The sequence below is a fragment of the Mesoplodon mirus genome (assembly GCF_964341445.2).
Source record: "Mesoplodon mirus genome assembly, chromosome: 17".
NCBI lineage: Eukaryota > Metazoa > Chordata > Mammalia > Artiodactyla > Ziphiidae > Mesoplodon > Mesoplodon mirus.
Genome location: NC_138993.1, coordinates 17,489,208 through 17,515,809, shown reverse-complemented (window position 1 = coordinate 17,515,809; position 26,602 = coordinate 17,489,208). Strand labels below are relative to the sequence as shown.

The 26,602-nt window shown below is 46.2% G+C and overlaps 1 protein-coding gene and 2 long non-coding RNA genes across 3 annotated transcripts in view; 2 read left to right on the top strand and 1 right to left on the bottom strand.

The window, feature by feature from the left end:
- Positions 1 to 7,945, bottom strand: part of LOC309792806 — a 69,909-nt gene extending 61,964 nt beyond the window's left edge. Inside the window, exon 1 of the long non-coding RNA XR_014291796.1 lies at positions 7,706 to 7,945. This is a non-coding gene — a long non-coding RNA (uncharacterized lncRNA). The remainder of the gene's footprint in view (positions 1 to 7,705) is intronic.
- A 539-nt stretch (positions 7,946 to 8,484) lies between these two features.
- LOC309792676 overlaps positions 8,485 to 26,602 on the top strand; it is a 52,813-nt gene continuing 34,695 nt past the window's right edge. The window contains exons 1-3 of the long non-coding RNA XR_014291757.1: positions 8,485 to 8,777; positions 20,582 to 20,653; positions 20,967 to 21,072. This is a non-coding gene — a long non-coding RNA (uncharacterized lncRNA). The remainder of the gene's footprint in view (positions 8,778 to 20,581; positions 20,654 to 20,966; positions 21,073 to 26,602) is intronic.
- Positions 11,972 to 13,619, top strand: LOC309792467 (uncharacterized protein; the record flags this gene model as incomplete). The annotated part of the gene is made up of 2 exons (XM_082602135.1): positions 11,972 to 12,412; positions 13,182 to 13,619. 2 exons carry the CDS (start codon positions 11,972 to 11,974, stop codon positions 13,260 to 13,262), a joined length of 522 nt encoding a protein of 173 aa, XP_082458261.1. The 3' UTR covers positions 13,263 to 13,619.

Genomic DNA, 26,602 nt, shown 5'->3' with positions numbered 1-26,602 from the left:
AGACCATTCACTGGCAGACATTGTTATAAGTAATGCAAAATGAAAAGATGCATGTAAAAAGTAACTAATATGTTGTATTACTCTATTAAATATCTTAGTGTTATGAAAATGTAAATATATGTCATTTGATTTACATATTTTGGTGGAAATCTTTTAATGATTTTTTTCTGATTGTTAAAATATGTGCCCATTTTAGAAAATATGAAAAAGAAGGTAAAAACCACCATAATTACATAATATACTTTGGTATATTTTTTCTCCCAACCCTTGAGGAGAAATAGTTTTATAACCTAAAAGATTTATCTGTACATTAAATATTAGTGTTTCTCTGTGGCATTAAGTATTTTTAGTGGTTGCAAAAATTCCATTAGATTGATGTACCATGGTTTATTTAATCACTCCTTTACTACTGAATATTCAGATGGTCTCCTCTCTATAGGTGCCGTAATGACCATATATAAATCTTTGACTTCATATCTGACTAATTTTTTTAGGATTGGTTCCTGGAAGTGGAACTACTATTATCAAAGATTTGGACACTTTTGACTCCAGAAAAGTAATATAGTAATAGATGAGTTTGTAAATTTCATTGCATTCTTAGCAACACTAGCTGTTAGCACTTCTTTTCTTTTTTTCTTTTTTTAACATCTTTATTGGAGTATAATTGCATTACAGTGTTGTGTTTCTGCTGTATAACAGAGTGAATCAGCTGTATTTATACATATATTCCCACATCCCCTCCCTCTTGCATCTCCCTCCCACCCTCCCTATCCCACCCCTCTAGGTGGTCACAAAGCACCGAGCTGATTTCCCTGTGCTACGTGCCTGCTTCCCACTAGCTATCTGTTTTACATTTGGGAGTGTATGTATGTCAATGCAACTCTCTCACTTCACCCCAGCTTACCCTTCCCCCTCCCCGTGTCCTCAAGTCCATTCTCTACATCTGAGTCTTTATTTCTGTCCTGCCCCTAGGTTCTTCAGAACCACTTTTTTTTTTTCAGATTCCATATATATGTGTTAGCATACAGTATTTGTTTTTCTCTTTCTGACTTACTTCACTCTCTATGACAGACTCCACATCCATCCACCTCACTACATATAACTCATTTTCATTTCTTTTTATGGCTGAGTCATATTCCATTGTATATACGTGCCACATCTTCTTTATCCATTCATCTGTCGATGGACACCTAGGTTGCTTCCATGTCCTGGCTATTGTAAATAGTGCTGCAATGAACATTGTGGTACAGGACTCCTTTTGAATTATGGTTTTCTCAGTGTATATGCCCAGTAGCAGGATTGCTGGGTCGTATGATAGTTCTATTTTTAGTTTTTTAAGGAACATCCATACTGTTCTCCATAGTGGCTGTATCAATTTACATTCCCACCAACAGTGCAAGAGGGTTCCCTTTTCTCCACACCCTCTCCAGCATTCATTGTTTGTAGATTTTTTGATGATGGCCATTCTGACTGGTGTGAGGTGATACCTCATTGCAGTTTTGATTTGCATTTCTCTAATGATTAGTGATGTTGAGCATCCTTCCATGTTAGCACTTATTTTCAATCTCTGTCAATCTGATGGGAAGACTTTCTGTAATTTAGTTTGATAAAGTTGCATTTTTGCTGATACACTCATATTAATAACTTTACTATTTCAAGGACTTATAATTCTTTGTCTTCTCCATGATGCTTAACAGAGCCTTGCTGAGATACAGAAGAAATGTCTTTTTTTATTGGCTTGGCAGCATTTCTTTTAAAATACATTATATCTTGAACACATAGAAAGGTGAAGAAAGGTAACATCAAAAAGGATCCAAATTATTTTACTTAATAAAAAGTAAGATTGTATTCAATTCTTAATGTAATCATAGAGCATTATTACTATAAGCCAGCAATATCATATTTTATTTATTGAAATCATATTGAATTTATTGCTTAATGTGCCATTTTTACTACAATACTTTTCAAAATGCTTCAAAATGCTTAGTCTATAAGGTTAAGAAAAACATTCACTAGATAACTACTTTGAAATAATTTCCTCAACTCTGCCTTCATTCAAGAGGCCTAAAAACAGACTGGCCCACTTCCAACTTTCTTTCATGTTATCTTTGCTATGAAGTCATTCTATAGATAGGTTAATAAGCATTCTGGCATACAGAAAAATAGTTTCTGTAAAACTATATTGCATAGTTTGGCTGGGGTTGTTCCTCCTTCAGAACTGCATTACGTAATTTTAAAGTGTTTACTTAAGCTCCTTTGGGCTGCCTCCATGGTAGCTATGAAGTCACTGAGAATTAGGAACAGTTTGGGGGCCTGATAACAAAGTCTATTAGTTTAATGTGAACACTGTCAATTTTTTTTTATCACTGCCATATAAGGAACTTTAAAAACAAGGATATTAATTCATTTTATTTTTGTAAAAAGTTTGCTACTTCAAAAATCATTAAGAAATACACACACAGACACAAAAAGGGTTCATAAATGTACATTTGCTCATTACCTAAATGTACTTATTTTAAAACCCGTACTCTATAGCATGAATTCACAGTGTGATTTTGACTTATAAATAATTATGCAAAATTACCAAAATGTATAGAGCACAGCCTTTAAGAGAGTATGAATTATTAAAACGGCCTAAGCACTATTTCTATCTGTAAGTCATAAAGGAAGTTTTCTATGAGAACATCAAAGATATATAAATTATAATTGTATCAGCTTTGGGAGAATTTTAAAAGATACTAGGTTATAAGATTATTTTATCTTGATTACACAGAGAAAGGTAGTATCTTCAGTTCCTTAGAGAGAGAACTCTTGAGCTCCTTTACCAACTAAATAAGAATGTGTCATGCAATGTGCATTGTACAAGGGGGATAAGAGTCATTCAGATTTTGTATATTAATCAACTATTATATCACCTCAAGGAAACATGCAAATTCTTATAAAATACCTAAAATCTCAACCATCACTTTAAAATTACTGAGTTTTATGAATCAACAAGCCCAAGTAAAGTCAAGATCCTGACATCTGGGACTTCCCTGGTGGCACAGCGGTTAACAATCCGCCTGCCAATGCAGGGGACACAGGTTCGAGCCCTGGTCCGGGAAGATCCCACGTGCTGCAGAGCAACTAAGCCTGTGCGCCACAACTACTGAGCCTGTGCTCTAGAGCCCACGAGCCACAACTACTGAGCCCACATGCTGCAACTACTGAAGCCCACGCTCCTAGAGCCCATGCTACACAATGAGAAGCCACCACAACGAGAAGCCCGCGTGCCACAACGAAGAGTAGCCCGCACTCACCACAACTAGAGAAAGCCCGCGCGCAGCAACAAAGACCCAACGCAGCCAAAAAAAAAAAAGATCCCGACATCTAAAAACATGCAACCCTTTAAATGTCATTTTGTTTTAATTATGTAACATGAGTTTATTATAAAATTACTTATAGGAATAATCTTGATAGCATTTTGTTTTTTAACTTTGAGAAGTCATTGATGGCCTTGCCAATGATCTAGTGAGGTCCAAAGTCAGGGACAATTCAAGGAGGGAATGGAAAAACTTTTAGGACCTGATTACCTCCTTGAAGGTGCAGCCACTGTGGGTGTCCTACCTAGCTTGGGAGAGAGAGAAGTGTCTGTGTACAGGAGGCCTGACCTGGAGGGGAGGGAATGGTCATGGGGGAGAAAAATGGGGGACAATTATGAGACTGCCCATTCAGATTGGCTCTTGATCTGCTTTGCTGTAATGATGAAATGTTTGGGTTTTTATATTCCATTCTAATATCAAAAAGAGGATATTTATTTGGTTTCTTATGTTTAAACATTTTTCATATACAATATATTATTTATACATCTATTTATCTGAAGTTAATATGTGTGATTTTAAACACGTTGCAAATTCTCTTCCCATTAAAAGGTAGAGTCTGATTCTCCTGTCTAGAATTGGTATGGCATTAGTGATTTGCCTCTAGCGAACAGAATGTGGATAGGATGCTCCAGACGTCTACGCTTAGGTCATAAGTGATACAGTTTCACCTGGCTCTCAGTCTTGGGACCCTTGGAGCCCAGAGCCCTGTTGTGAGGAAGCCCTTGCCACAAGGACAGGCCATGTGCAGGTGTTCTGGCTGAAAGCCCTAGCTAAGGTGCCAGCCATACATGAGTATGGATTGCTAGGCGTGGAATTGAACATGCCTTCGGATGATGCAAGCCTTCAGCCTATGAGCTGCCCCAGCTGACTCCCAGTGGACCGGAAACAAGCTGTCTGCAGAGCCCTACCCATACTGCATATTCATAAGCAAGTAGTGTTTTAAACAACTAAGTTTTGGGGGTGGTTTGTTTCGTATTTGAGTCCCTGCTTCCATTAAATCTCTAGCTCAGGTTAGCTGTAACAACTAGGAACACTTTCCCTCCACTTTTCCTTGTTTCCCTAGCCAGACTGAGATCTTAGCACCTCCAGGTACTAATTGTGGATGATTAAGAGTGGTTTTGAAGTGCTGTTAGGAACAAAACCCACCATTATGGGGACCCATTCTAGCCAAAGTCCTTTTCCTTGAAGGCTTAGTGGTTGAGCAGGGGAAAAAGAAAGCTTGATGCTCTCCATCTCTCTTCTTCTTCACTAGGTATCCCTAGTTTTAAAAAAGAGGGGAAAGCAAGATTTAATCTTCACCTGCCCTCATCTCCCTTCTGAATTCCAGTCTTTGGAAAGGTGCTTTCTTTTTCACTGAAAAGGTACACAGCCTTTTCAGTCTTATAAAGGGACCAAACCAGCCACAGCTTTTTATTCCTTATGAAGGAAGCAAATCAGAGTTCCTCCTCCTGAACCCGAGGCCCACATCTCCTCCCTTCCCAGACCAGAATGGGGATGGATCCCTTGCTCTGGCCCCACCAGCCAGTCACTTTCCCATCCCACCAACTCTTTCAAATTACCTTTCTTGAACCCCTCTTCTCTCTATCCCCACTGCCACTAGGTACACAGCAGTGGTTCTAGTTGATTCTTACTTAGATCACAGGATATTTTATTTTCCATCTTCCAGTCTCCAGGACCCCAACTGGTGTAATCTTTTCAAGGACCTGTAATCTTTTCATACCTGACCATGCATTTCCACTAAAAAAAAAAAAAAAAAAAAAAAAAATCCTTTCATGGTTCTCCCTTTCCTGCAGGTTTCAATCCTGAGGCCCAATAGTCATTTACTCACAAAGCAGCCTAAACCCTTGAAATTGTATGCAAAATTGTAGTAGAGGTCTATAGGTTCCTTTTTTTTCCCCTGGAGAGAGACCAGATTGCTTTCCCTAGGTTCTCAAAAGGGTATGTGTTCCCCCAATAGATAAAGACTTGTAGGTCTCAGGCTAAAGTCCAAACTCCCCAGCATGGACTACAAAGTTCTGTGTGACCTGGCCATTCTTCCAGCCTCCTTTCTTTCCCTTCTCTTTACCCCTTTCACATCCCACTCATTCTTACTTGGCTGTAGTTGTTCACTACAGGCCTTTGTACATGCTGCTTTGCTTGCTCAGCTTGGGAAATCCTTTCCTCTCTTCTTAGCTGGTCTACCTTTTGCCCATCCAGGAAACTGCCTTCTTTAAGAAGCACCTCAGGCCATGCTACCTACAGAAATCTGTGCAGGCTAGGCAAACTGGGTGTGAACTCTTGCCTCCCTGAATCCAGCCTAGCAATTGCTCTTTCTTTTAGCATCTACCTCCTGGATTTCCAAACTGGGGTGGGGGGTGGGAGAAAAGAAGATAAAACGTAAAGTAAAACCTGTAAAACAAGCAGTGACTAATAATTGTGCAGCACTTATACAGAAGAAGAACCCCAGGCTGTAGTATACATTTCTGTAGTGCTTTCTTGGGAGGGTGAGATTGGGGTAGTAAATGTGTAGTTTATAGTTCCCTCAGAGTGTTGATGATAAATACAACACACACCTTCCTGTTAGAGAATATCCTATACGAATTTTCAACATCATCCAGCCATCCAGGATTTAACAAATACTGAAATTAATAAACAACATAGTTCTGATATTCTGCCATCTACTAGGACTGCTGGGTCATTAATCTGAATTATTTTTCCTTGGTTCACGCAACACCCCCCAAAAAAGACGGTCTAACGTCATGATGTGTCCTTAAAATTCTCCATCTACCCAGGAAGATGTTCCAACTTTTTGAGATAAACCGTGTACTAAGTCTGCTCGTGAGACCTGCTTTGTCTTACAGCACAGGCTTTAAGTCAACCCTTTACTCTTTCAAAAAGTTAAGTCTTTTAATTGTTGCCTCGAAACAGAGCTCTTTGCCCTTCTTGGGCGGACGTATCTGAACGAAGTGTATTTCCCTGCCACTAACGCATAAACTTATAAATAGCGCTTACCGCGCTGAGTCACCAAAACCCGGAGTTTCCCCAAATAGCTTATAACGACTGCTGGAATCGAGTCCTCCAGAGCGGTGACAGGCTCCTATCACACACCCGCGAGGCTGGACCCTAGGCGGGTCCCCAACCACCCAGCTCCCGGAGAACGCGGGCAAAGCCACCTATTCCCAGCCAGGAGTTGAGTGTCGGACCTTCTGAGCGCGGATGGCGCTCTCGGGACGCGGCCGGACTTGGCCTTGACCGCTCAGGGACCGTCTCCGCCCCCTCCGGAGCTGGGAGCCGCAGGGGGCCGGCACAGGCCTCCGCCCTGCGCCGCCTGCTCACACAATGGGGCGCGTCGGGAGAGGACGGCCTCGGCACCCGCTCTGGTCCAAGGCCCAGGACTATGGGCAGCTGGGGAAGCAGCCAGGAGCTAGGGCGATAACGAAAACCCCCGTCTCCCCTCTGCCCACTCCCACACTTCGAAATGGCTGCAGCCGCTGGTTTGGGGGCTGGGGGAGCAGGGCTGGGGGAGGGAGCGGAAGTGCCACCCCCTGCAGTCAGGGGATAGTGACGTCACCCCTACTGTCGGCCTGTAGCGGGGGCGTCTGCCCGTCACGTGACCCCAGCCCCCCCACTCGCAGCCGAATCCCGCGCGCGCGCGCGCTCCCTCCCCCAACCCCTTCTCCCCAACTTTCGCCCTCCCCGCTCCAGCAAGGCTGTCAACAGCGCCAGCTCCGCCCCCTCCCCCGCGCCCAGTGTAACCGCCACGGCGGCGCGGCGGGCGCTCGCGCTCAGGTCAGGGCTCCTGGAGGAGAGCATGCCTTATGTCCTCACCTAGCCCCCAGCTGACGGCGCGCTGTGTGCGTGGGCACCGGAGCCAGGGTGTGCGGTGGCGTGCGGCGACAGCGCTTCTCCGTTCAGCCCTCCCACAGCAACCGCAGGACGAGGTGGAGACGCCAGGTCCGAGCTCAGAGGGGGCGAGTTGTGCTCAGCAGCCTCCAGGTCCTGGCACGTCTCCGCTGGGGGTCGGCCCCCAGGCGGGAGCGGCAGCAGGGAGTCCGCCGTCGACCCCCTGCCCGGCGGCGCGCGCCTCCGCGGCGCTCCCGCCTCCACTCTCCCTGCCGCCTGGGCGGCGCACGCTACTCCTGGCTTCCTCGCGGGCCGCGGCGCGGCCACGGGCTGTACGACGAGGGGCAGGCGCGGACCATCTCCTTGAGCCCCCTCGGTCACCCCGCCGTGCACTGCTGGGGTTCCAGATTGGGTGGCTGTCACTGCTGCGCCTCGTTCCATTTTTTCCCCCCTCAATTCTAAGTAGAGGCTTGGGGGAGGGAAAAGAAAACCCAGTGTAGAAAGGGGCGGTGCGGACTGACCTGTCAACGGCGGAGGAGGAAGCCCCTCGGTCGGGGCGAGCTCTCGAGCCCGCGCAGGGACCGGAGCCCTGGGTTCGCGCGGAGAGGCGCGGCGCGGCGCGGCGGGCAGCAGCTGTGCCTCAGCCAGGTGTCCCCTCTCGGCGGGGCCCGCGCTGCCGCGCCCGCCCCCTCCCCTGGCGCCGCGCTCCCCGCCCCATCGCCAGGGACCAGGGAACCCCCCAGCTCGATTTTTTGTGCAGTTTCAGCAAAGCTCCGAGGAAGTTGGTCCTTTTGTTCCACTATTTATAGATTGCGTCAACATTGCGAAAAGGAGAAGGCGGAGCGGTGGCCCCTCCCCCTCCCCTCCCTCCGCCGGCTCCTGGGAGAGAAAAGCCCCAGCACACGACCTAAGTACACAGCGCGCCAGCCGCCCGCCCGCCTCCGGCCTCCTGCTCGCCGCTTCCCCCTCCTCCCTGCCCGGGGCAGAGCGCTGCCAACCCCGTCACGTGCCCGCCCGGGAAAACCAGCTCCCCGGGGCTCCGCGCCGCCCGCCAGGCTCCGTGGCGGCGGCGGCGGCTGCCTCACTCAGCTGTGCGCCCAGCTCGTGGGCTCCGGCCGTGGCCCAGGCGTCGCGCACAGCGTGGGCACCCGCACCCTAGTCACTCGGGGGGAGAGCCGGGGTCCGCGACTCTTGGGTGTGCTCACAAGCCTTCCGTGCTTCCGCCCTCCTCCCCCACCCCGCCCAGTCTCGGGAGCGCCACCGCCCCGGCGCGGAGTGTGCGCGCGTTCGGGCCTCGCTGGGAGACAGGGGCCTGACTTGTGCTTCGCGCGGCCGCTTCCCCAGAAGCTGGGATGCCAGGCCCCCCAGGCCCCCGCACGACTGGTTGTGGGCGGGGGACTGAGGGACGCCGGGGTGGCTGGCGGCAGCTCGAAGGCTGGCCGGCGGAGCGCGGGAAGTACGGTGCGGCAGTGCCGAGACGCGCGGAGACGTTTTCCCTCCTCCGCAGGTGCAGCGGGGCGTTGCGCGAGCTCACTTAACTGCTTCCCGGACATCTGCGGACCAAGGAGTTTGCAGGCCTGAGCTACAGTGGGGGTAATATAGTTTTTGAGGAGTTACTGGAAGTTAGATCTGTGACAACAACATTCGAACTTTTCTTTAAAACCTGATGACGAAATGATAGGCCCCGCCATACGCCCCGAAATGAAACTGAGCTCCCTTGCCGGCCTAAAGCCTCTGTTCCTGAGCTCGATGTAAACAAGGAGGGCGGTAAATACGAGAGGAAGGACTTATTTTAACAAAACCAAGTGCAAGTAATTGGTTTGAGTGTAATTTACCTTCGCAGCTTCCGGTCATTTCCCTAAGTGATTTATTTAGATAGCAGTTTAACTTTACAGTGTCGGAATAAAATAATTTAGCCCTTCAGATCACGGGTGGAGGAAAGCCCGGGCTGAGCTGGGACGAGTGCAGGAAACGCGTCGGACCTTTCCGGGCAGCTGGACAGTGTGGTAAACAGTCTGGAAGACTAATGTTATTTTCTAAAGAGTTTGGAGAGACTTTTCCGTTGCACCCCTCCTCGTTCGGGCTCAAGTGCAGGCCGGGGGTGGGGGCGGGACTCTGCATGGGCCCTTACGCGGAGCCGTGCTTCCTGGCCCTGCACTGGGAGCGTGCAGTCCTAGGGGAGCTTTCGCACGGGCCACACGGGGCAGCAGCAAGCTTGCCTCTATTTGAGAAACCTTTCCAGGTTTGGCTTTTTTTTTTTTTTTTTTTTTTAATAAAGGGGGAGACCTTAGGCCATGGGTTCATCGATGTAGGATACGTGTGCTTTGCTCGCCATAAAGAGGGAGGCGAGATGAAGAAAAGCGAGCCTGTGCAGTGGTTGCTGGGTTTCCAAAGCGCAGAGCTGAGTGGACCAGCAGCAAATGGAACTGGGCGTTAGTCCCCTCACACCTGATGGTGCTCAGGGCCTGGTATGGGAGCCGGATCCCGGCTGTCGAGCCTTCTCTCTCGGTTTCCTTCCAGTTTAGTGAAAGGCCCCGGCCTTCTCTCTTCCCGCCTTTCTACCCTGCCTATTCTTCTGTATTTGAAAGGCACAGTCCTAAGAAGGCGAATTCGTTTCCGCGCCAATTTTGTTGCATCAATATCTACAAATCACGTTTCTTTGCGCGAAGAAAACAAGCCAGGGCCTCCTGGCTTTTCTCGCCCCTGCAAGGGAGAGGGGTACCCAGGCCTCAGCCTGAACCTTCCCCTCCCCCCGGCCCGCTTCGGACCGAACAGCGGTGTACCCATCACTTTGTCAGGACACGCGCTTTTCACCCCTACTTTGTTCTTCTGCAGTCTTCCCAGCTGCGGAGAGAAAGGAGCGAAAGCAAAACGAAAGCACCCGGGGCGCATTAGTCGCGGCGGCTTCCCTGAGCGCGGCGGTGGGAGGCCAAGGTCTGGGGTCGGGAGGCAAGGGTGGGCGCGGGGGCTGCGTGGAAACCGGGTGGCGGGTGGTCCCCGCAGGGCCCCCGGGAGCTGCCGGGAGCTCCATCGCTCCTCCTCCCTTGGGAAAAGCCACCGCGTGTGAGAATATACCGGCCCGAAGGAAAAGTTTCGTCTGGGTTTTGAGTTGAAATTCGAGACTGATTGGGACCGTGCGGAGGGGTCGCAGAGGCAAAGGAGGGTGGCGCGGGCACGAGCGTTGGCCCCCGGCGGATGATCCCGGGGAGAGGTCCGGGCGAGCGGGAGCGCAGCGAGGGCGCGCAGAGGCCGCCGGGGAGTGGAGGCCCACGGAATTGTTGCTCCACTGAGGTTGGATAAGCAGCCCGCTTCCCCGCAAAAACCAGAGTTCTACGCGGTATAAGGACTTCAGGGAACTTTGGTGACAACCTCCGCGCCCGCCCTCCTCCCTCCCGGTAGTCACTGCGGGGACAAAGGCGGCCTGCGCAGACTTGGACGAGGCGCGGCCCGTGTGGGCGGCCTTAGCGGCCGCAGACTTTTTCAGTTAAGAGAAGGATGAGTATCTTTATGAGGTGAAGGTAACCTCCACAACCACCCCTCAGGGGTGACAGCCACAGTCTGATCAGCTAAAAGGCGTCCTCGTTCCCCCACCTGCCCCCGCAATGAACAAACACTGGGAGATTGGCCTGCAAGATGCTCGCCCTGTCACTCCAGTACATTTGTGTAGCCAAATGCCCGAAAAGCCCCACCTTGCCCACATAAACAGCTAACTTTATTCCATTGCATGGTACCTTTCTTGTAGCAATAGCTGTGGGTTTTGGCAAGTGTTAAAAAATCATTTGATCCTAAATGAGTCGAATGTGGAAACATAGTTTTCTGTGCGAGTAGTTTGGGTTTGTGCTTTCTCTCACTGGCACCTAATGCACGGCGCAGCGCATAGCTGTTACACCTCTACCTGTGCAGGGGTGCTTTCGCACCGCGCCCTTTCACTCTGTAAATAAGTAGACTTGGAATTATGTACATGTGTGCATTGTTTAGATTTTGCATCTCTGGTTATTCATTTTACCGAAAGGACTCAAAAACGGCTATAATTTTAAAAGATGCAAAATTGAATTCTTTTAAGCGAATCTCGAGAAGGCAGTCTTGGTTTCCTGCTAATGTTATGCTGGTAACAGGCAGCAGTCAATCCCAGACTAATTTTGTTCATTTTTATTCCTTCCCTCCTCACCACAACTGCAAATACCAGAAAGTTCTGTGAAAAACATGGCCCACTCCACCCAAATTTCTTTATACAATGATGAGAGGAGACCTGCAGGTGAAATAGAAACGTAGGCTATTACTTTTGGAAAGACTCTTCTATTTCTTTAAAAAAAAATCAGCAAAAGCTATTTTTGACTCAACAGACTGATTAAAATGCCTGCTTTCACCATGCTCGCCCTTTGGTTTCATATGTGGCCACTGTTCTCACTTTCTTACAAGTTTTTCCTCTTGTAACTTATTTTCGTGAAACAGAGATTCCATCAGGTTATCTTGCTAAACTGGGCGTCTATAATTATGAAGTTGGTCTTTTCTCCTCCGCCCCACTTAAAAAGTACACACACGGCCTTGAAAGCCCGCAGTTGTCTTTACTTCGCACCCCCTCCCCCCTTTCTTTTTATTTTAAATCTTCGCATTCGCAAATGATGCTTTGCCTGGGCTAGGTTCAGACTACAGCATCTAAAACGTTACCCGTCCGGGTAGTCCCTTAAGGCATCGAAAGCCCAACCTTGCTCAGGCCACTGCAACCCGCACCAGAAACCTTGATCTGGAGTCCAGTTTGGAAACACATCTGTGCTTTTCGCAGTAAAATGGTAACTTGCCCAAGCGATGCATCTGGCTTTAGATTTTATGCGGAATATGATCTGGAAAAGGGAACGCCTGTTTCAGGCGCGGCAGCATGCCCCGCGCGGATCCCCGGGGGCTCCCTCCTGCTTAAGAGCGCGCGGGGCCTCGACCCGCAGGGCCTCAGCCAACCTCTGGGCGCCCTGGTTTGGGTTAACCCCACACTAGCTCTCTCCCTTGCCGGCCTCGCCTGGGGTCGCTCTCCGCGGCAGACGAAGCTTGTAGACGAGAGGAGAAAGTTGGAGACTGAAGATCAGATGTCCTTAAAGGGGCTGGGGAAAGGGAGAAGCTCTTCGCAGCTAGTGCCAAGAAAGTCGGACACCCCGCGCTCGCCCCGAGGCGAAGAAAACTGTCCTGAGGGAGCACAAGTGTTCCCGAGACTTTGCCAAAGATTCGGGAGTCCGGAGGTAGCCTGTCCCCCACCCGCGCCCACCACGGGGTTGTTTCCTCTGGGCCGCCTTAGGTGAGGACCCGGGCGGGGTGGCGTGGGGGTGAGGTGAGGTGAGGATGGCGGCCCTTCTCTGTTTCCCGCCCTCTTCGCAGCGGAAACGTCCAAGGGGTTAAAATGGCGCGGCGGAACAGGCTCGAGAAGCGGTGCCAGTGTTCGGCCCCGACGGGCGGGAGAAGTGGGGTGGGGGTGTGGGATCCCGGAAAGGGCTGGGAAAGCGGGGACCAAGGGGAGCTGTGAGGCAAGAGTTTCTGCCCTTGGGGGTTGGGTCCAAGGCAGTTGCCGGCGGTAATGGGGACGGCAGCGGCAGCAGGAAGGGAGCCAAGCGATGCTTAGTGCACGTCTTGGCCCACCCTGGGCAAGGTTATGTCAGGAGAGCGCTCTGGCACCGAGCTCTGGCCCGCGGAGAAGATACTCCCCCCTCGGGCTCTCTCCGCGAGCGGGGCTGGGCGGGCGCGGAGGGGCGGGCGGTGCGCCGCGCGAGCCCAGGGCGCTGAGGTCGGCAAGTCGCGTTTGGAGCGGGCGGCGGCCCTTCTCCGGTCTACGTGGAAAAAAATCATCTAAAAGAGCACCCCCTCGGCAAGCAGCCCTTTAGCGCCGGTAAAGAAGATAGAAAGGGACTCAGGGAACGAGGGAAGCTCAGTTTAGAACTTCCAGAGTTTCCAGGTTTGTCCAGCGAGTGGGACTCTTGATAGCTCTCGAAGAGCTGAGCCCATTTTCCCTTCCAGAACAGAACTAGAGGAGCATTCCTCCAGAGGAAGGCTGAAGTTCAGGCCCCACGTGGAAACCGAGCAGCCCCCGCCGCCTGACCTCGGGCTCGCTTCTCCCAGGGCGGCGGGGAGCGTCCTTTCTGAACAGCCCCGGGCGGGAAGCGCGCGATTCGGAGCGCGCTCCGCTCTGGGCCCCGCTGCGGGCTCGGACGTTAAGGCAGGAAACGCCTCGTCCCGTTTTCAGTCTCCCAGTCAAAACATTTGGCTGAATCTCGAAATAAGTTTTTTGATAGTCCGGAAAAGAAGCACGACAAATGGACTCACCATCAGCCTTGCGTCAGCGAACCATTTCCCCTGGACTACAGTGAGATTGGTTTTTTCATTAGTTGCAGGAACTGAATTTTTGATGATTTACCTGGCTGCTCAGGCTCCTGGGTGTATTCTCCTCCCCTCCTTTCCCACTTCATCTGACTGTCAACTCCCTTCTCATTTTTTTTTTTTAAAGCTCCGCATACGCAATTGCATCGTATTCTTTGTAACATATATAGCCTCTAGTCTAACTCAGCCTCTGTCAGTGGTCAGCACAAGCCACAGTGTTTGCATAGCCCTTACAAAACGGGTCATGTTTTCGGTTCCTTAGATCCACAGAGACGAAAAACTTTTGCTTTGCATTTCCCTCCCGCCCCCCCGCCACCGCCATCGCTTTCAGTGACAGTGCTCTCCTCCCAGTTACAAGTTCCTTCTCCTCCCGAGAAGTTAGGGATTTTTACAGGGACCTAAAGAGTTAGGAGAAATTCACCGTGTGCTGACTCACCTTCACTTCCCCACCCCGAACCCCCCGCCCCAGACAGGATTAACACTAAAAGATGTAATCAGTTAAACCAACAGACTTTAATATCATTAAACATGGATCTCTCCACTAACCTTAGCAGTTACGTCACTTCGAAGAAGGAAGTAATAAAAACAAACTTCTTGCAAATAAAATAAAATTATGGAAGCTGTCCCTTTGAGGTCCGGATGCAGAAGAAAGTGTTTGGTCTTTTTAAAAAGAGCTCTTATTGATAAACAATTATTAATATTAAATAAAATTTATAAAGCCAGCCCTATCAGGGTGTCTGCACATAGTAGGTACTCAATGAGTATTTAGTCTCCCTTTCTTCTTCCCATCCTTGGAATTTTGGCAGGAGATTCAGACTTCCCAGTGGCTAAGAAAATTATGCTCAAACTTCGCTTCTGGTTCATGTAATCTCCACTCACTCAGACAAAAACAAAAACAAAAACAACCAAACAAATAAAACGCACACACAAACCCCCCAAAAAACCCCTCACAAAATTTACCCAGAGAACTTTGATAGCTTATTAAAACTTAATGGAAATAGCTAGACAAAATAAAAAGTATGGTGACTACATACATATAAATCCGAAACACATTAAATTATTCCGAACTTTTCAGTGGCTGAAATAGGTAACCATTACCATTTGATTTCGTTTACCAATTTCTACAGTAAAAACGAAAACTGTGGGCTCCCGCTCACTTCTCGAGTTTCTGCTAGAGCAGCCTTCACCCACGCACTGATCTATCTCGACTTCATATTTTTCATAGCGCAAATTTTATCAGACGCTATTCAGCTATCCATTTTTAAGACTTGTGCGTGCGCGCTCTCTCTCTTTTTAATTTAAAAAAATAAAATGAGAAGATAGAGAAGGAGGTTGTAGCACTCAGGGGTGGAGGAAACCCACCTGCCCGCTCCCCTCTCCCCGGTCTCGGACTCGCTGCAGGAGAGAGTCGCCGGGAGCGGCTTTGCTGATCTCGCCAGGTCACCTGGTCCAAGCATATTTTCTTTGCGGCCCATTCGCAGGAGTAAAAACGGTCACGTCGTAGTGAGTTTCTTGGCAGCTTTGCATTGCTCTTCAAAGAGCAGAGAATTATCGCACGTTCGTCTCCGCTTACAAGGCTCCTGCCTCAAACTGTCAAGTACTAAAAAAGCGTTCCGAGCAGCCCTTTTGCCCTTTCTCCTTCTAAATGACGAGGCCGGTCACGGCGGGTGACTTTGGCGTCTGCCGCAGGTCTCAGCCCCTTGGAGCCGGGCTGCCCCGTCGGCTGAGCGGGAGAACAGGGGCACCTAATTAGTCCGTGGCTCCCGCCAAGGTGAGCGCGTGGGCGCAATGCGCGCTTCGCGAGAGCTGCACCCAAGTTCAACCCAACGCGCCTGAGGAAAACTTGGGGCACCAAAGTTCCCTCTTTAGACAAGCGCCCGGAGGGGATCTTTGGAGAGACCTAGGGGCGCGGTCGTGGCTTCCGGACCAGGACTTTACTGTTTTGAGATCTATTTATCTCGTTCTAGAAAAATACCCCATACATGAATCCATACGAATACGTCCCCGCTCTCCCCTCCAGTGGTCTGCAAGCCCCGGATGCGAGCGTGAATCCTGAGTCCCGCACCGGGTTCCCGCTCGCGCAGAGCCCAAGGCCGGCCGCTGAGGTCACAGTAAGTTCAGAGCCACGGATCCGGGTCAGATTTGAAAAAAAAAAAAAAAGAAGTATATTCCAAGTCCGGCCCGGAGCTGCTGTCTGGGGCTCAGCCCGGCTCCCCCTCAGAATCCTTCCCAGAGTGCAGAAGTTGGTGATTACTTCGTGCAAACTGGACGTCGCGCCTGAGGGGCCGGCGGAGCCACCGGCTTGCCTTCGGGGGGTTCCTGGCATCAGTGGGACCAGGACGTGTCATTATTGTTGCAAACGGAGACGTGAATGGAACCCCCATCCTCCACCACCCCCGCGGCCCGGAATAACTCCAGGGCTCTCTGGTTTGTATGTCTAGGGGTCGGAAGGGCCACGGCTCCCAGGACCCCTGGGGTCCCGATCGGGCCTCGCACAGAGGAGCGCGGGGCAGCGGGGACGGCTTCGCGCGCTGAGCCGGGGCCACCGAGCAGCGGCGGCCCAGGGCAGTCCACGCGGGTTCCGGCGCCGCAGCGAAGTCAGAGGCGCTTCCAAGCTCGGCCTGGAGTGAGGGGCACGCAGGGGGAACCGCTTCTCGAGCTTCGTGGCGCAGGCAAGTCTGGCGGGGAGGGGAAGGCGGGGAGGAACTCTCTGTTCCTGAGGGTCTGGTCGGTCATAGGAAGCGCTTGGGGTGCGGGTCGCAGGATTCTGAGAGCTCGAAGCGGCCGCGCTGGGCCTGGCCTGAGCGACCCGGCGGCGCTCCCATCCCAGGCGGCGCGGCGGTCTCCGCCTTCTGCGTGCGGGCCGCAGTCGGGCCACAGGTCGTCCAGTTGGGGCCGGCCTAGCCCTTAGGGAGGCCTCTGCAGATGGCCGGACGGCAGGGAACCCCCAGGCCCCGGCCTAGACGCGGAGAATTCACAAGGGTATTTCCAGGCCCCAGCGGCCTCTGGGCAGGGGTTAGCTCAGAATCAGGTTTCTGCTTCCACCAAAAAAGAATTACACAAGTTTTCCAGATCTGCAGTGATCTCAAGGCCGACTGCTTTCTTAGGAGCCTATAGGTATTTTTGCCTGTAGAAGTGAATTTGAACCATTCCTCTTTCCCTCTTGTGAGCTGGTCACAGGCCTGGTAAGGATTCATCCCAGGCACATTCAGGTCTGTGCCTCCTTCTTGGGACGTGGTGTGTCCCACACACTGCTGGGCCTGCGGGGTGGGTTGGGGGAGGAGGTCCTGCGCTGTGATGGGGAGGTGAGCTTCCCTGCAGGACTAGTCTGATGGGGGTGAGAGGCCTACCTGGAGGACGGCAGGGGAGGCACGGAAAGGAGGAGGAGACAGGCCCTGAGCTGTGTGTGGAGGGCTGGAGGTGGTGAGGGTAGCCCTCTACCTAAGAAAAAGAGGCCTGTGGAGTTTTGCTGCCTGGACTAAGAAGACAGGGGGGATACGCCCAGTCTAAAGGTGGATGGCACAAGACTCCCAGCTCCCAGAGACCAAACTAGGATGGTAAATCTATATTTTCCTGGCTGATCCTTGTATTTTAATCCTTTCCCATTTGTTTTCTGTTTACTCTTTAGTCAAGTGTTTCTGAAAATCTTGCCAAAAGGAGGTCATTCAGTTAACCTATTTATTGAGAGCCCACTGCATGCCAGGAATAGGAATGGGATAATTAATAGGACATTTCCTCACTTCACAGGGCTCACAATCCAATTTTCTCTATAGAGAAAAAAACAGGCAATTAAAATATCCTGTGAAAAGGGACACATGGGCTTATATATGGTGAAGTGAGCATGGCTGTTTAGGGCTACTTACAAGAAATTCAACATTTCTGGAACATAGAGGGGAGAGGACCGGGTGGGGGTGTAGAGAGACAGCCTTGGGTGATTAACCTGGACCCAAAAGAGGGGTTTAAAGTGTGAGCAGTGCATCATGGGGCCTTCATGGTGGTGGCAGGAAATGATGCTAAGGGGGGCATGGTGCTGCACAGGTTCAGATGCCCTCTAGATTTCCCTTCTGGTGTTAAGATTTGAAGATTCACTTTTATTTTATTAAAGGACCTGGTATTCTGTGCCAGCATCTGCTGAGGCATGTATAGATTTAAAAAAAAATCTATGCTTATTCTACCTACATGGTTAATATTTCACACCTTGAAAAGAAAAAAAACCTAAAAATGAATTTAAAAAATTTTGAAAAAAAATTTTGGCTGTGCTGTGAGGCTTGTGGGATCTTAGTTCCCTGACCAGGGATCAAACCTGGGCCCTCGAGTCCTAACCACTGGACCACCAGGGAATTCCCCTTAAAAATTAATTTTAAGAGAACTCATCTAGCAGAAAATTTTGTGAAGATACTGCAGTTAGAAAATTGACATTTGAGATGAAACCTAAAATAGTGAAGAAGACACTGTCCTGACCTCATGGAGTTTACAATCCAGTGGAAGATACAGAGAAATAAATACAAGTTGTTCAGCATCCCTGGAATATAAAGGGCACCAGACAGGGCAGGCTTTAAACTCTCAGAAAGTCAGATCATGGGGGTGGGGCATTTAGCTCAAGGTAGCTCAAAGAAGTCCAAAGGGGAAATCTGGAGAACATTCATAGGAAAGAGAAAGCTTTCCTGGGTTGACACAGCCCTTATCCTCTCTGGAAATGCCGGCGCCTTCATGACATTTGTGAGTCTCAGGACTGCTATAAGCTAATGACTCTTCTCTAGAGGGACAAAGGAAAAGTCTTGCAAATAACTAGACTTTAAAAAAATGTTAGTTTGATGTCTTAATGATTAATTATGAAAATACCTAGATGTTGCACTTTTAATTGGAACCACTGAATCCGTTTGTAGCATTTTGGTAGGGGCAGGAGGGACAATAAATTGAGTCCCTGCTGTGTTTCATAGGCACTTCACGTACATTGCCTTTCCTAACCCTCATAGCAACTCCATGAAGTAGGTGTTTATATTTCTATTATATTTCCATTTTATAGATGAGGAAACTGAGGCCTAGTGAGTTTATTATGCAAGGTCACTTGGTGAGTAAAAGTGGCAGAGCTATCTGACTCCAAGTCTGTGTTCTGTTCACTCTTCTCATGAGGGCTTTTTGCAACCCAGAGAGTGATGATCCTTGAAAAGAAAATCATATTAAGAGTGTTCACATTTGAGGACTTTCAATCCCTGTGGAAAAAATAAGGTTGAGTGAACTTATAGTATCCCTATAAGTTATTTTAGGGTTGCCAATATAAAAATTAAGGAGATCACAATAAGTAGGAATGTTTTATACAGATTGAATTCACACATGTGATTAATTTGTCTTTACCATCCTTGCTTGCTAGAAAAATTTCAGAATAAAGAGATGCTGATGTATTAGTTTTGTTTTATTATACAGAGAAACATATGTATAGTCTTATATTTAAATGGAAACTCCCTCTTTATTTCACAGTTTGTAGTCTCTAAGTCACTCTCCCTGGGTTGTGACTGAATATAGCTTGTCATTAGTATGTAGACCATGTGGGGTTTGTGATTGGGGGAGGGATTATGGTAATATTATAATTTTATAGATTGATAGGTAAAAGGAAAAGACGTTTGTATTTTTTTTAATCCCAGGATTACATTAATTGATCAATTCAATAAATATTTGTTGAGCACATACTACTGCCAGGCAAAGACAAACCGAGTCCTTGCTGTGGAGAGTGTGTCAGGAAGGAAGGAATACAATGTGTGCTCAGCTCCTGCTATGTGCCAAACACTCTCCTAGACACATTTAATGCTTCAGACAAACCTGCTGTCTGTCCCTGTGTATAGAGTACATGCATACAAAAAAGGGAGGCTCAGAAAATTTAAATAACTTGTTCAAGATCACACAGCTTGTAAATGGCAGGGCTCCAATTCAAACGCAGCAATAAAGAGTATGCTTTTTCACTACAACACACTGCAGTTTTGCCTGTGCAAATACTAAAAACTGTGAGTACTTGCTAGTCATTTTATCCTTCCTTGGCCTGTGTCCTCAGCTAAAACAGCTGGATAACTATTCTTATCCTGTTTACCTCATGGAACACTCTTAAAACTCAAACTGTAAGAAATTTTTTTAAAAAACCTGTTCCTAATTGTTTAGCTGAATTGAATCTCACAGGAGAAAAAAACATATGAACTCTAATAACAGGTTTATTAATAGTAGTCTATTGATGGAAAAAAATACTTTAGTCCAGTAGGATCAGAATTTGATGAATGATTGCTGTTCTTTGTTTTATTAATTAATTTAATGCCAAACATTTATTGGACATAGTAGAACTGCAATGAGCCAGTGGATACAGAGACTATGGCAAGTTACTTTTCCAAAAGGGGCTTCAAATCTAGTGGGTGAAACAGAATATATAAACAGGTAAATAATGAAAATGTGCTATAACAGATGCCCAAGGTTTCTTGAGATCTAACAACATTCTGAGCCTCCCTAACCAAGGCTAGAATCTTTGTCTCCAAAAGTGTTTATCAAGCTAGAAGACACCTGGGCAGCTCGTTAAAAACATAGAATCCCACTTCACTCTCATAGAATCAGATTTTCTAGAGGTGGGGCCTGACTCTCCATTTTAAACAAATTCTCCAATAGTTCTTATTCTAGTTCTAGATCAGAATTTGGGGAAAAGAGCTAGAGCACTTGATTATAGTCAAGTGGCCTAAAGAAAAACAGTCCCCTGGTCCCTAACTGGGATGTGGTTATACTCTACCAGCAAAGGTTAAGAATTCAAACCCACTTAAGGAATTTGGTGTGCTAAAGGGTGGGAAAGGTTGATGGGAAATTTTCAAAGCAGATGATGATAACATACAATTATAACACATCATATTGGGGGTGGGGAGCATTTGGGCTAATAGTCTTACCCATGAGTTAATTTAAAATTGTGAGTGGTTGCCACTCAACTCCGGAGCATCTAGTTGATTAAATAAGAGTAGAGCAGAGAGTTCCAAATGTTCTTTTATTTTTTTAAGCCAAGGAATCTTTTATTCCAGTGAAACTTTAATGGAAGGCTGACACCTAAAGAAGAACTGCCGTGGCTGAAGAAAAGGATGGGTGAGGAAGAGGTGGGTGCCCTGAAAACCACAAGTGCAGCTGTGAATTCAGCAGCCTGTGAGGGATTTGAGCCAAGGACCAGGCTTGTGTTCCAAGCCTGGCACCATGTGGGCACATAAGAAGTGCATAGTGTTTGATGACTTCTATGGACTGAATGTGTCCCACCCCTGCCAAATTCCTATGTTGAAACCTAATCCCCAATGTGATGGTATTTTGAAGATGGGGTCTTTAGGAGATGATAGCTTATGAGGGTAGAACCCTCATGAATGAGATTACTGCCCTTGTAAAAGAGACCCCAGAGAGCTTCCTTGCTCCTTCCACCAGGTGAGGCTACAGTGAAAGGACTTCTGTCTATAAACCAGGAAGCAGACCCACACCGGACACTGACTCTGCTGACACCAAGATCTTGGACTTCCCAGCCGCCAAAACAGTAAGAAATAAATTCTCTTATTTCTAAGTTACCCAGTCTATGGTATTCTGTTATATTAGCCCAAATGGACTAAAGTGACTGAATGAATAAATGAATAAAATGCCATCATTTCTGCTTCAAAATGTAATTGAAGAATGCAAAGCTTGCTAATATTTTTTATCAGTAAAGACTAAAGTAAATAATCCATTTAGTGGCTTATTTTCATCACCAAATTCTTTTGGCCACTTATGGTCTTACTTGCCTTCTTTGAACATGAATTTATGAAGCATTTGGTCTTTACAGTCTAATTTCCTCCAGGACTGTTTCCACTTGACTTAATCAGGAAAAGAACCCAGGTGAAGTCAGGAAAACTGGCGAAATTCAGGCTGTTTTTTTTGGGGGGGTGGAGGTGTAGGATAGGACAAAAAGGAAGAAAGGAAACCATTTCTCTGTAAGAATGACATGTGATTAATTTTAAAAATAAAATTTATTTTTTACCTGATGATGAAAATAATATATTTTCACTGTAGAAAGTATGGAAAATATAGTAAAGCACAAAGAAGGAAATAAAATTTACTTTTCCTATCATTACCCAGAGATAATGCTGTTATTGGTGTCTATCATTCTAGTCATATCTTTATACAGTAGTCTTTTTTTTTCAAATTAGGATCACATCCTAATGTGTTTTAAACTTGCTTTTATCATTAAATGATATACATGAATATCTCCTATGTCATTAAGTATTGTTCTATAACATCATTTTAAAATTTCTACATCATAATCGAAGAATATACCACATTTTGTCAAACTAATTTCTTATTGTTGAACATTTGGGTTATTTTCCATTTTTTCACTAGTATGAAGTGTGTGACATTGAGTATCCTTTAATCTTTGTGTGTGTGTGTCTGTGTCTCAGTATTTATGGTATGTTTATTTTTTAAGGCTTTTGACCCTCCAGAATGGTTAGACTCCTGCTGAAAATGGATGCAAGTTCTTGGTCCTCACACTGCAATGACAATCTGGCTATTTATGATCTGTACTGGTTATTTGACAGGGAGCACACCACTTTCCTAGATTTGGGAAGGAAGGGAGGGTATTAAAACCCCGGGTGTAGTATAGGTATTTCCCAGATATTTGCAGTTAAAAAGCTATCTCAATATTTTGTTTTTTCTTAAAAAGCACCATAGTCTGAAGAAGGAAGGCTGATTAGCTGGCTCCATGGCCGCTGCCTGATGCCTGCAGGGTGTTCTGAGTGTTTTCTTCTTCAGAGCCTCATGGTTGTGCCTAACTGAGACATTACCCCAGAAGAACCTCCACCACCATGACCACCACTACTTCGGAACTGAGTCTGTCATTGGCTATAAATTTGCTTTGGAGACTTCTCTAGAAGTTAAATTTGTTTGTGTGGAGGCTGAAACTAGTCACTTGCCCACATGTGTAACATGAGCCACATTAGAATAAAGATCTAGGATGGTGGTAAATTGTTCTGCCTAAACCAAATCAATAATGGCAGTGGATATTAGCACTTATAACTTACAAATGATATCTTTCCCAGTCCCTCTCAGTTCAGTCTGGGTTTGACTTTTTTTTTCATGACCTATACACGAAGGGTGTGTGCACGTGCACGTGCGCGCGAGCTATTTTGGAAATTTTGAACAAGATTTCCATATGTTATTGTGGTGTACTGCTATAACCAAGTGTTAATTCAATACACACACACACACACACACACACATTACTTGTTTGGGGAAATACACTGACTTCTCTTGCTCACAAAACTGAAAAATTGGCAGAATCTTTAACTTGTAACTTGGCAGTATTGCAATTTACAGGCAAGAAAGGCAAGCTAAATTGGGTGAAAATTGTTTGAAAAAAAGTTTTGAGTCTTAGACAGTGAAAATCATGTGGCTGAGTGTGCACATTCGGATGTTTTCTGCTTGATTTTTAACCACATCCATTGGCACTGCCAGAGGCAGTTAAAGCTTCCCAGTGAAGATGTGTGATGTCCAGGGGAAGGTGTGGGGATTTATGTCTATCCTGTCCATGCTGTTAATGTTAAAATGACTGTTGGTTTACTTGTTTTGAAATATTGATTAGGGAAATATGAAATGTGATTTTATCGAGCTTCATAAATCCACCTTAATCATGAATTATATAAACACAGACTTAGGAGTTGGGAGGTCAAAATCAGACATGTTTGCAGGCCTGAGCTTTTTCTGTGGGTTCCTGGAACATTCGTGGTGACTGAGACGCAGCAGGAACCTGACAACTCTAAGAACAGGCTTTCTCTTCTGAATGCTGGGGGCTTTGAAATTGTCTTCACGATGAGGGAGGATTCATAAAGTAATGAAAAGCTGTTTCCTTTTTAAAACGTTCAGACAGCAACACAAACATCTGGGAATTTATTTAAGTACTCTGGTTCCCTGAATTACCCATTTCCTTAACATATACTTTACTTATTTTTCCGAGAGGGGGTAAATATCCACTTTGTGTTTTTCCCAGTTCAACTGTGTAAGGCTCCTCATTTTAGCATTTAGTTTGCTTGATATTTAAGAGTACAAAGTAAGACCCTATCACTCGAGCTATGATTTGGGGGGCAAGGGGGAGTAGGATGTTATCAGGTGTGTGGGGCAAAGTGATTTTTGTGTGGTCAAGTTTCATTACGTTATAGTTTCACTTCTTATAAATCAAATAAAGGAATAGATGGCTAAAAAGATCTAGTGTATCTTTTAAAATATAATTAAGCAACAATATTTTGCTCAATACTTGAATTAAGCAAAACTTCCATTCTTTTCTCCTTTTCAGAATTTAATTCCTCTTTCCAACTTCTGAAGTCACGAGACTTCTCTTTCTTTCTCTTTCTTTCCCTCACCCTACAATGTCTCAAGTGGTGAAAATGCATGTGTGGTGAAGGGAGGTGGGGAGTAGTGGTCAGAATTCTCAGAAAGCTAGGATGAGAGGACCCAGCTTGATTTCTACACTTGGAAAAATAGTTTATGTCTATTTAGGGATGTGAGATCTGGATGGATATAAAAATTGGGACATACTTAAATATTTCAGTATGTAATATCAGATGATGAGACGGTGCAGCATTTATAGCTTCCTGGGTTGTCAGTGTGGTTTGGTCTCTTCTTCTGTTTTACTTGTCACATTTGTAGTAGGTAAAGTCAGTGTGGTTTTAAATGTTCAGGACTGGGCTATTTTTAACTAACTGGACTATATTATCATATGTGGCTTGCCAGTTTATAATCAATTAAAATATGAGAAAAAATATGAGATCTATTGATTAACATGACTATACTAAATAGAATTTAATTTAGTTGATTTATTTAGTAAGCATTTTAGGACATCACAGTTACTACTGTGAACTTCAATGGCTTAGAAGCAACAGTTGCTACTATGCAGCATTGGACATGGAAATGTGAGGACTGGGCTTAATAGATACACATTTAGTGGTATAACCTGGCAGTTGCCTAGTTTAATATCCTGTTGCCAGTTGAAATGCTATTCATTTACCCTTGTCTCATAAAAGTAGGTTTCAGGACATATTTTTAAAAATTCTAGCTATATGAACTGGTTAGTTTATTTATTTAAAAAAATTTAAACAGTAGTTAATTGTGATTTGTGGGTCATTCCTTTCCCCCCCATTCATTTAATCTCTGCTTCCTTAAATAAATGAACGAGTATTCTGGATGTCTCCTTCTCCACCTCAAATTTAGGAGTATTGTGAAGTGAGACTAATACACTCGACTATGGAAAGGTATAATATATTTGCACCGTATTACCTGGGTTCTCCTCTCAGTGTCTCTTTCTGGTTCAGATGGAATTATCAATTTTATATCTAGGTCTGGTGAAATAAAAACTGAGGGAGAGGGACCTCCCAGAACCCCATTTTCTGAAATGTCATGTTGCCTGACATGAATGAATACACAGTTACACTCTGGTACCCTGGGACTGTCAGTGAATATATGCACAGATCCCAACTAGGAGAGGATTCCCTGTGAGGAAAAGATAGGCCTAAGGTCCTCTAAGTATGAAGATGTGTTGCAACAAGTCCCAGAAGTAGTTCATCGTTGAGATCCAGAATTACATGTTTGGGTTTGTGATACATGGAACCAAAGTGAGGCTTTCATTAGCAAAGGTGAAAATGCCTAATTCTGTTATATCAAACTTAGTTGATTAATGAGAGGGCTGACAGTTTTGGATGTTTTTGTTTGTTTTGGTGTGTGTATATGTGAAGAGGGTGTTTGGTGAGAGCCAGGCAGTGTGAGAACAGTTCTAGGGGTCTGATTCCTTTGGGAACAACCCCAAGTTTCTCATCTGACCCTGGTCATCTTTGATTATCATTCAGCACAGTACCTGGCTCTTAATAAATGGGTCTGTTTCATAGCTGCAATAGAAATCGATCCCTCTACCATGTGGTCACCTCTTCCCTGTCTCTACCCGCCTGCCCCCAAATTTGGCCTTTCATCTTGAGATTTGGGTCACAACCTTTGTGGAAGGGTGGAAAAAAGCAGAATTGGCAGTTATCCCAGTGATCTGCATTCTAATAAATTAAGGTCTACTTTATTCTACTCTTTTGGGGGGAATTGTGCCTGTTGGCATTTTGTGGGAAGGATGCATTTCTTAATGACTAACTCTACCTCAAACTTTTTTTGGACCCAAGAGGGGATATAAAAAATAAATTGTTAAAAGGGGCACAACTGAAAGTGTAAGATTTACACTCAAGCCAAGAACTTTATTTGCATATCAAATAAATGACAGAGTCATGCTTGTAGTCTCAGAATCTCTAGCTATCATAATCAGTAAAGAAAGTGAAACCAGATGTTTTCATTTAAGCTTTGAATTGTGTTACTATTAAAATAAAAATCAAGTTTCTTTAAGTATTCTTCTAGGTCCAATCTAATCATTTTTTTCTACATAGAATTCTTGGAAAGGCCAATGGCATTTTGAGAGTGGAACCTGGAGTTTTGCTGGATTTAACAGCTCTCCATGAAGCTGCATACAAATTTTGTTCATTTGCCCTTTTGCTGTATATTTCTTAAAGCGCTATTTTTGTTGTGGTTTCAGTGATTCTCATCCAAAAACATAGCAGCCTCATGTCATGGAAAAACACTGGACTGGGAGAATCAAGTCTCATCTCAGTCCTTCCATTAAATGAAAAGATTTGAGCTTTTGGAAAACCACTTTAACTCTTTGGACCTCAGTTTCGCCAGCTGCGTGTTGGTCTGCCACGTAAGGTCACTTCTTTTGTCTAATGTTTTAAGTCTTTATTAGAACAAGCACATTACAAGTGAGCTACAAGGATACTCGTCCGTAGAAATTAGACATCTCAAGCTTCAGAGTAACACTGCTTAGCGTTTAAAGTGAGTGTCATTGTTGGCAGAGTGTGTAAATCTTAGCATTAGAAAAGCAAATACCATTAACTTATTGAACTGACAGTTTGGAATATTTTAATGTATTAAGAATAACATTTAATGCTTTTTCTGCTATGCTAGTAATTCACGTTCATTGCAGAACATTTATGAAATTCAGAAAAAAATTGATCTTA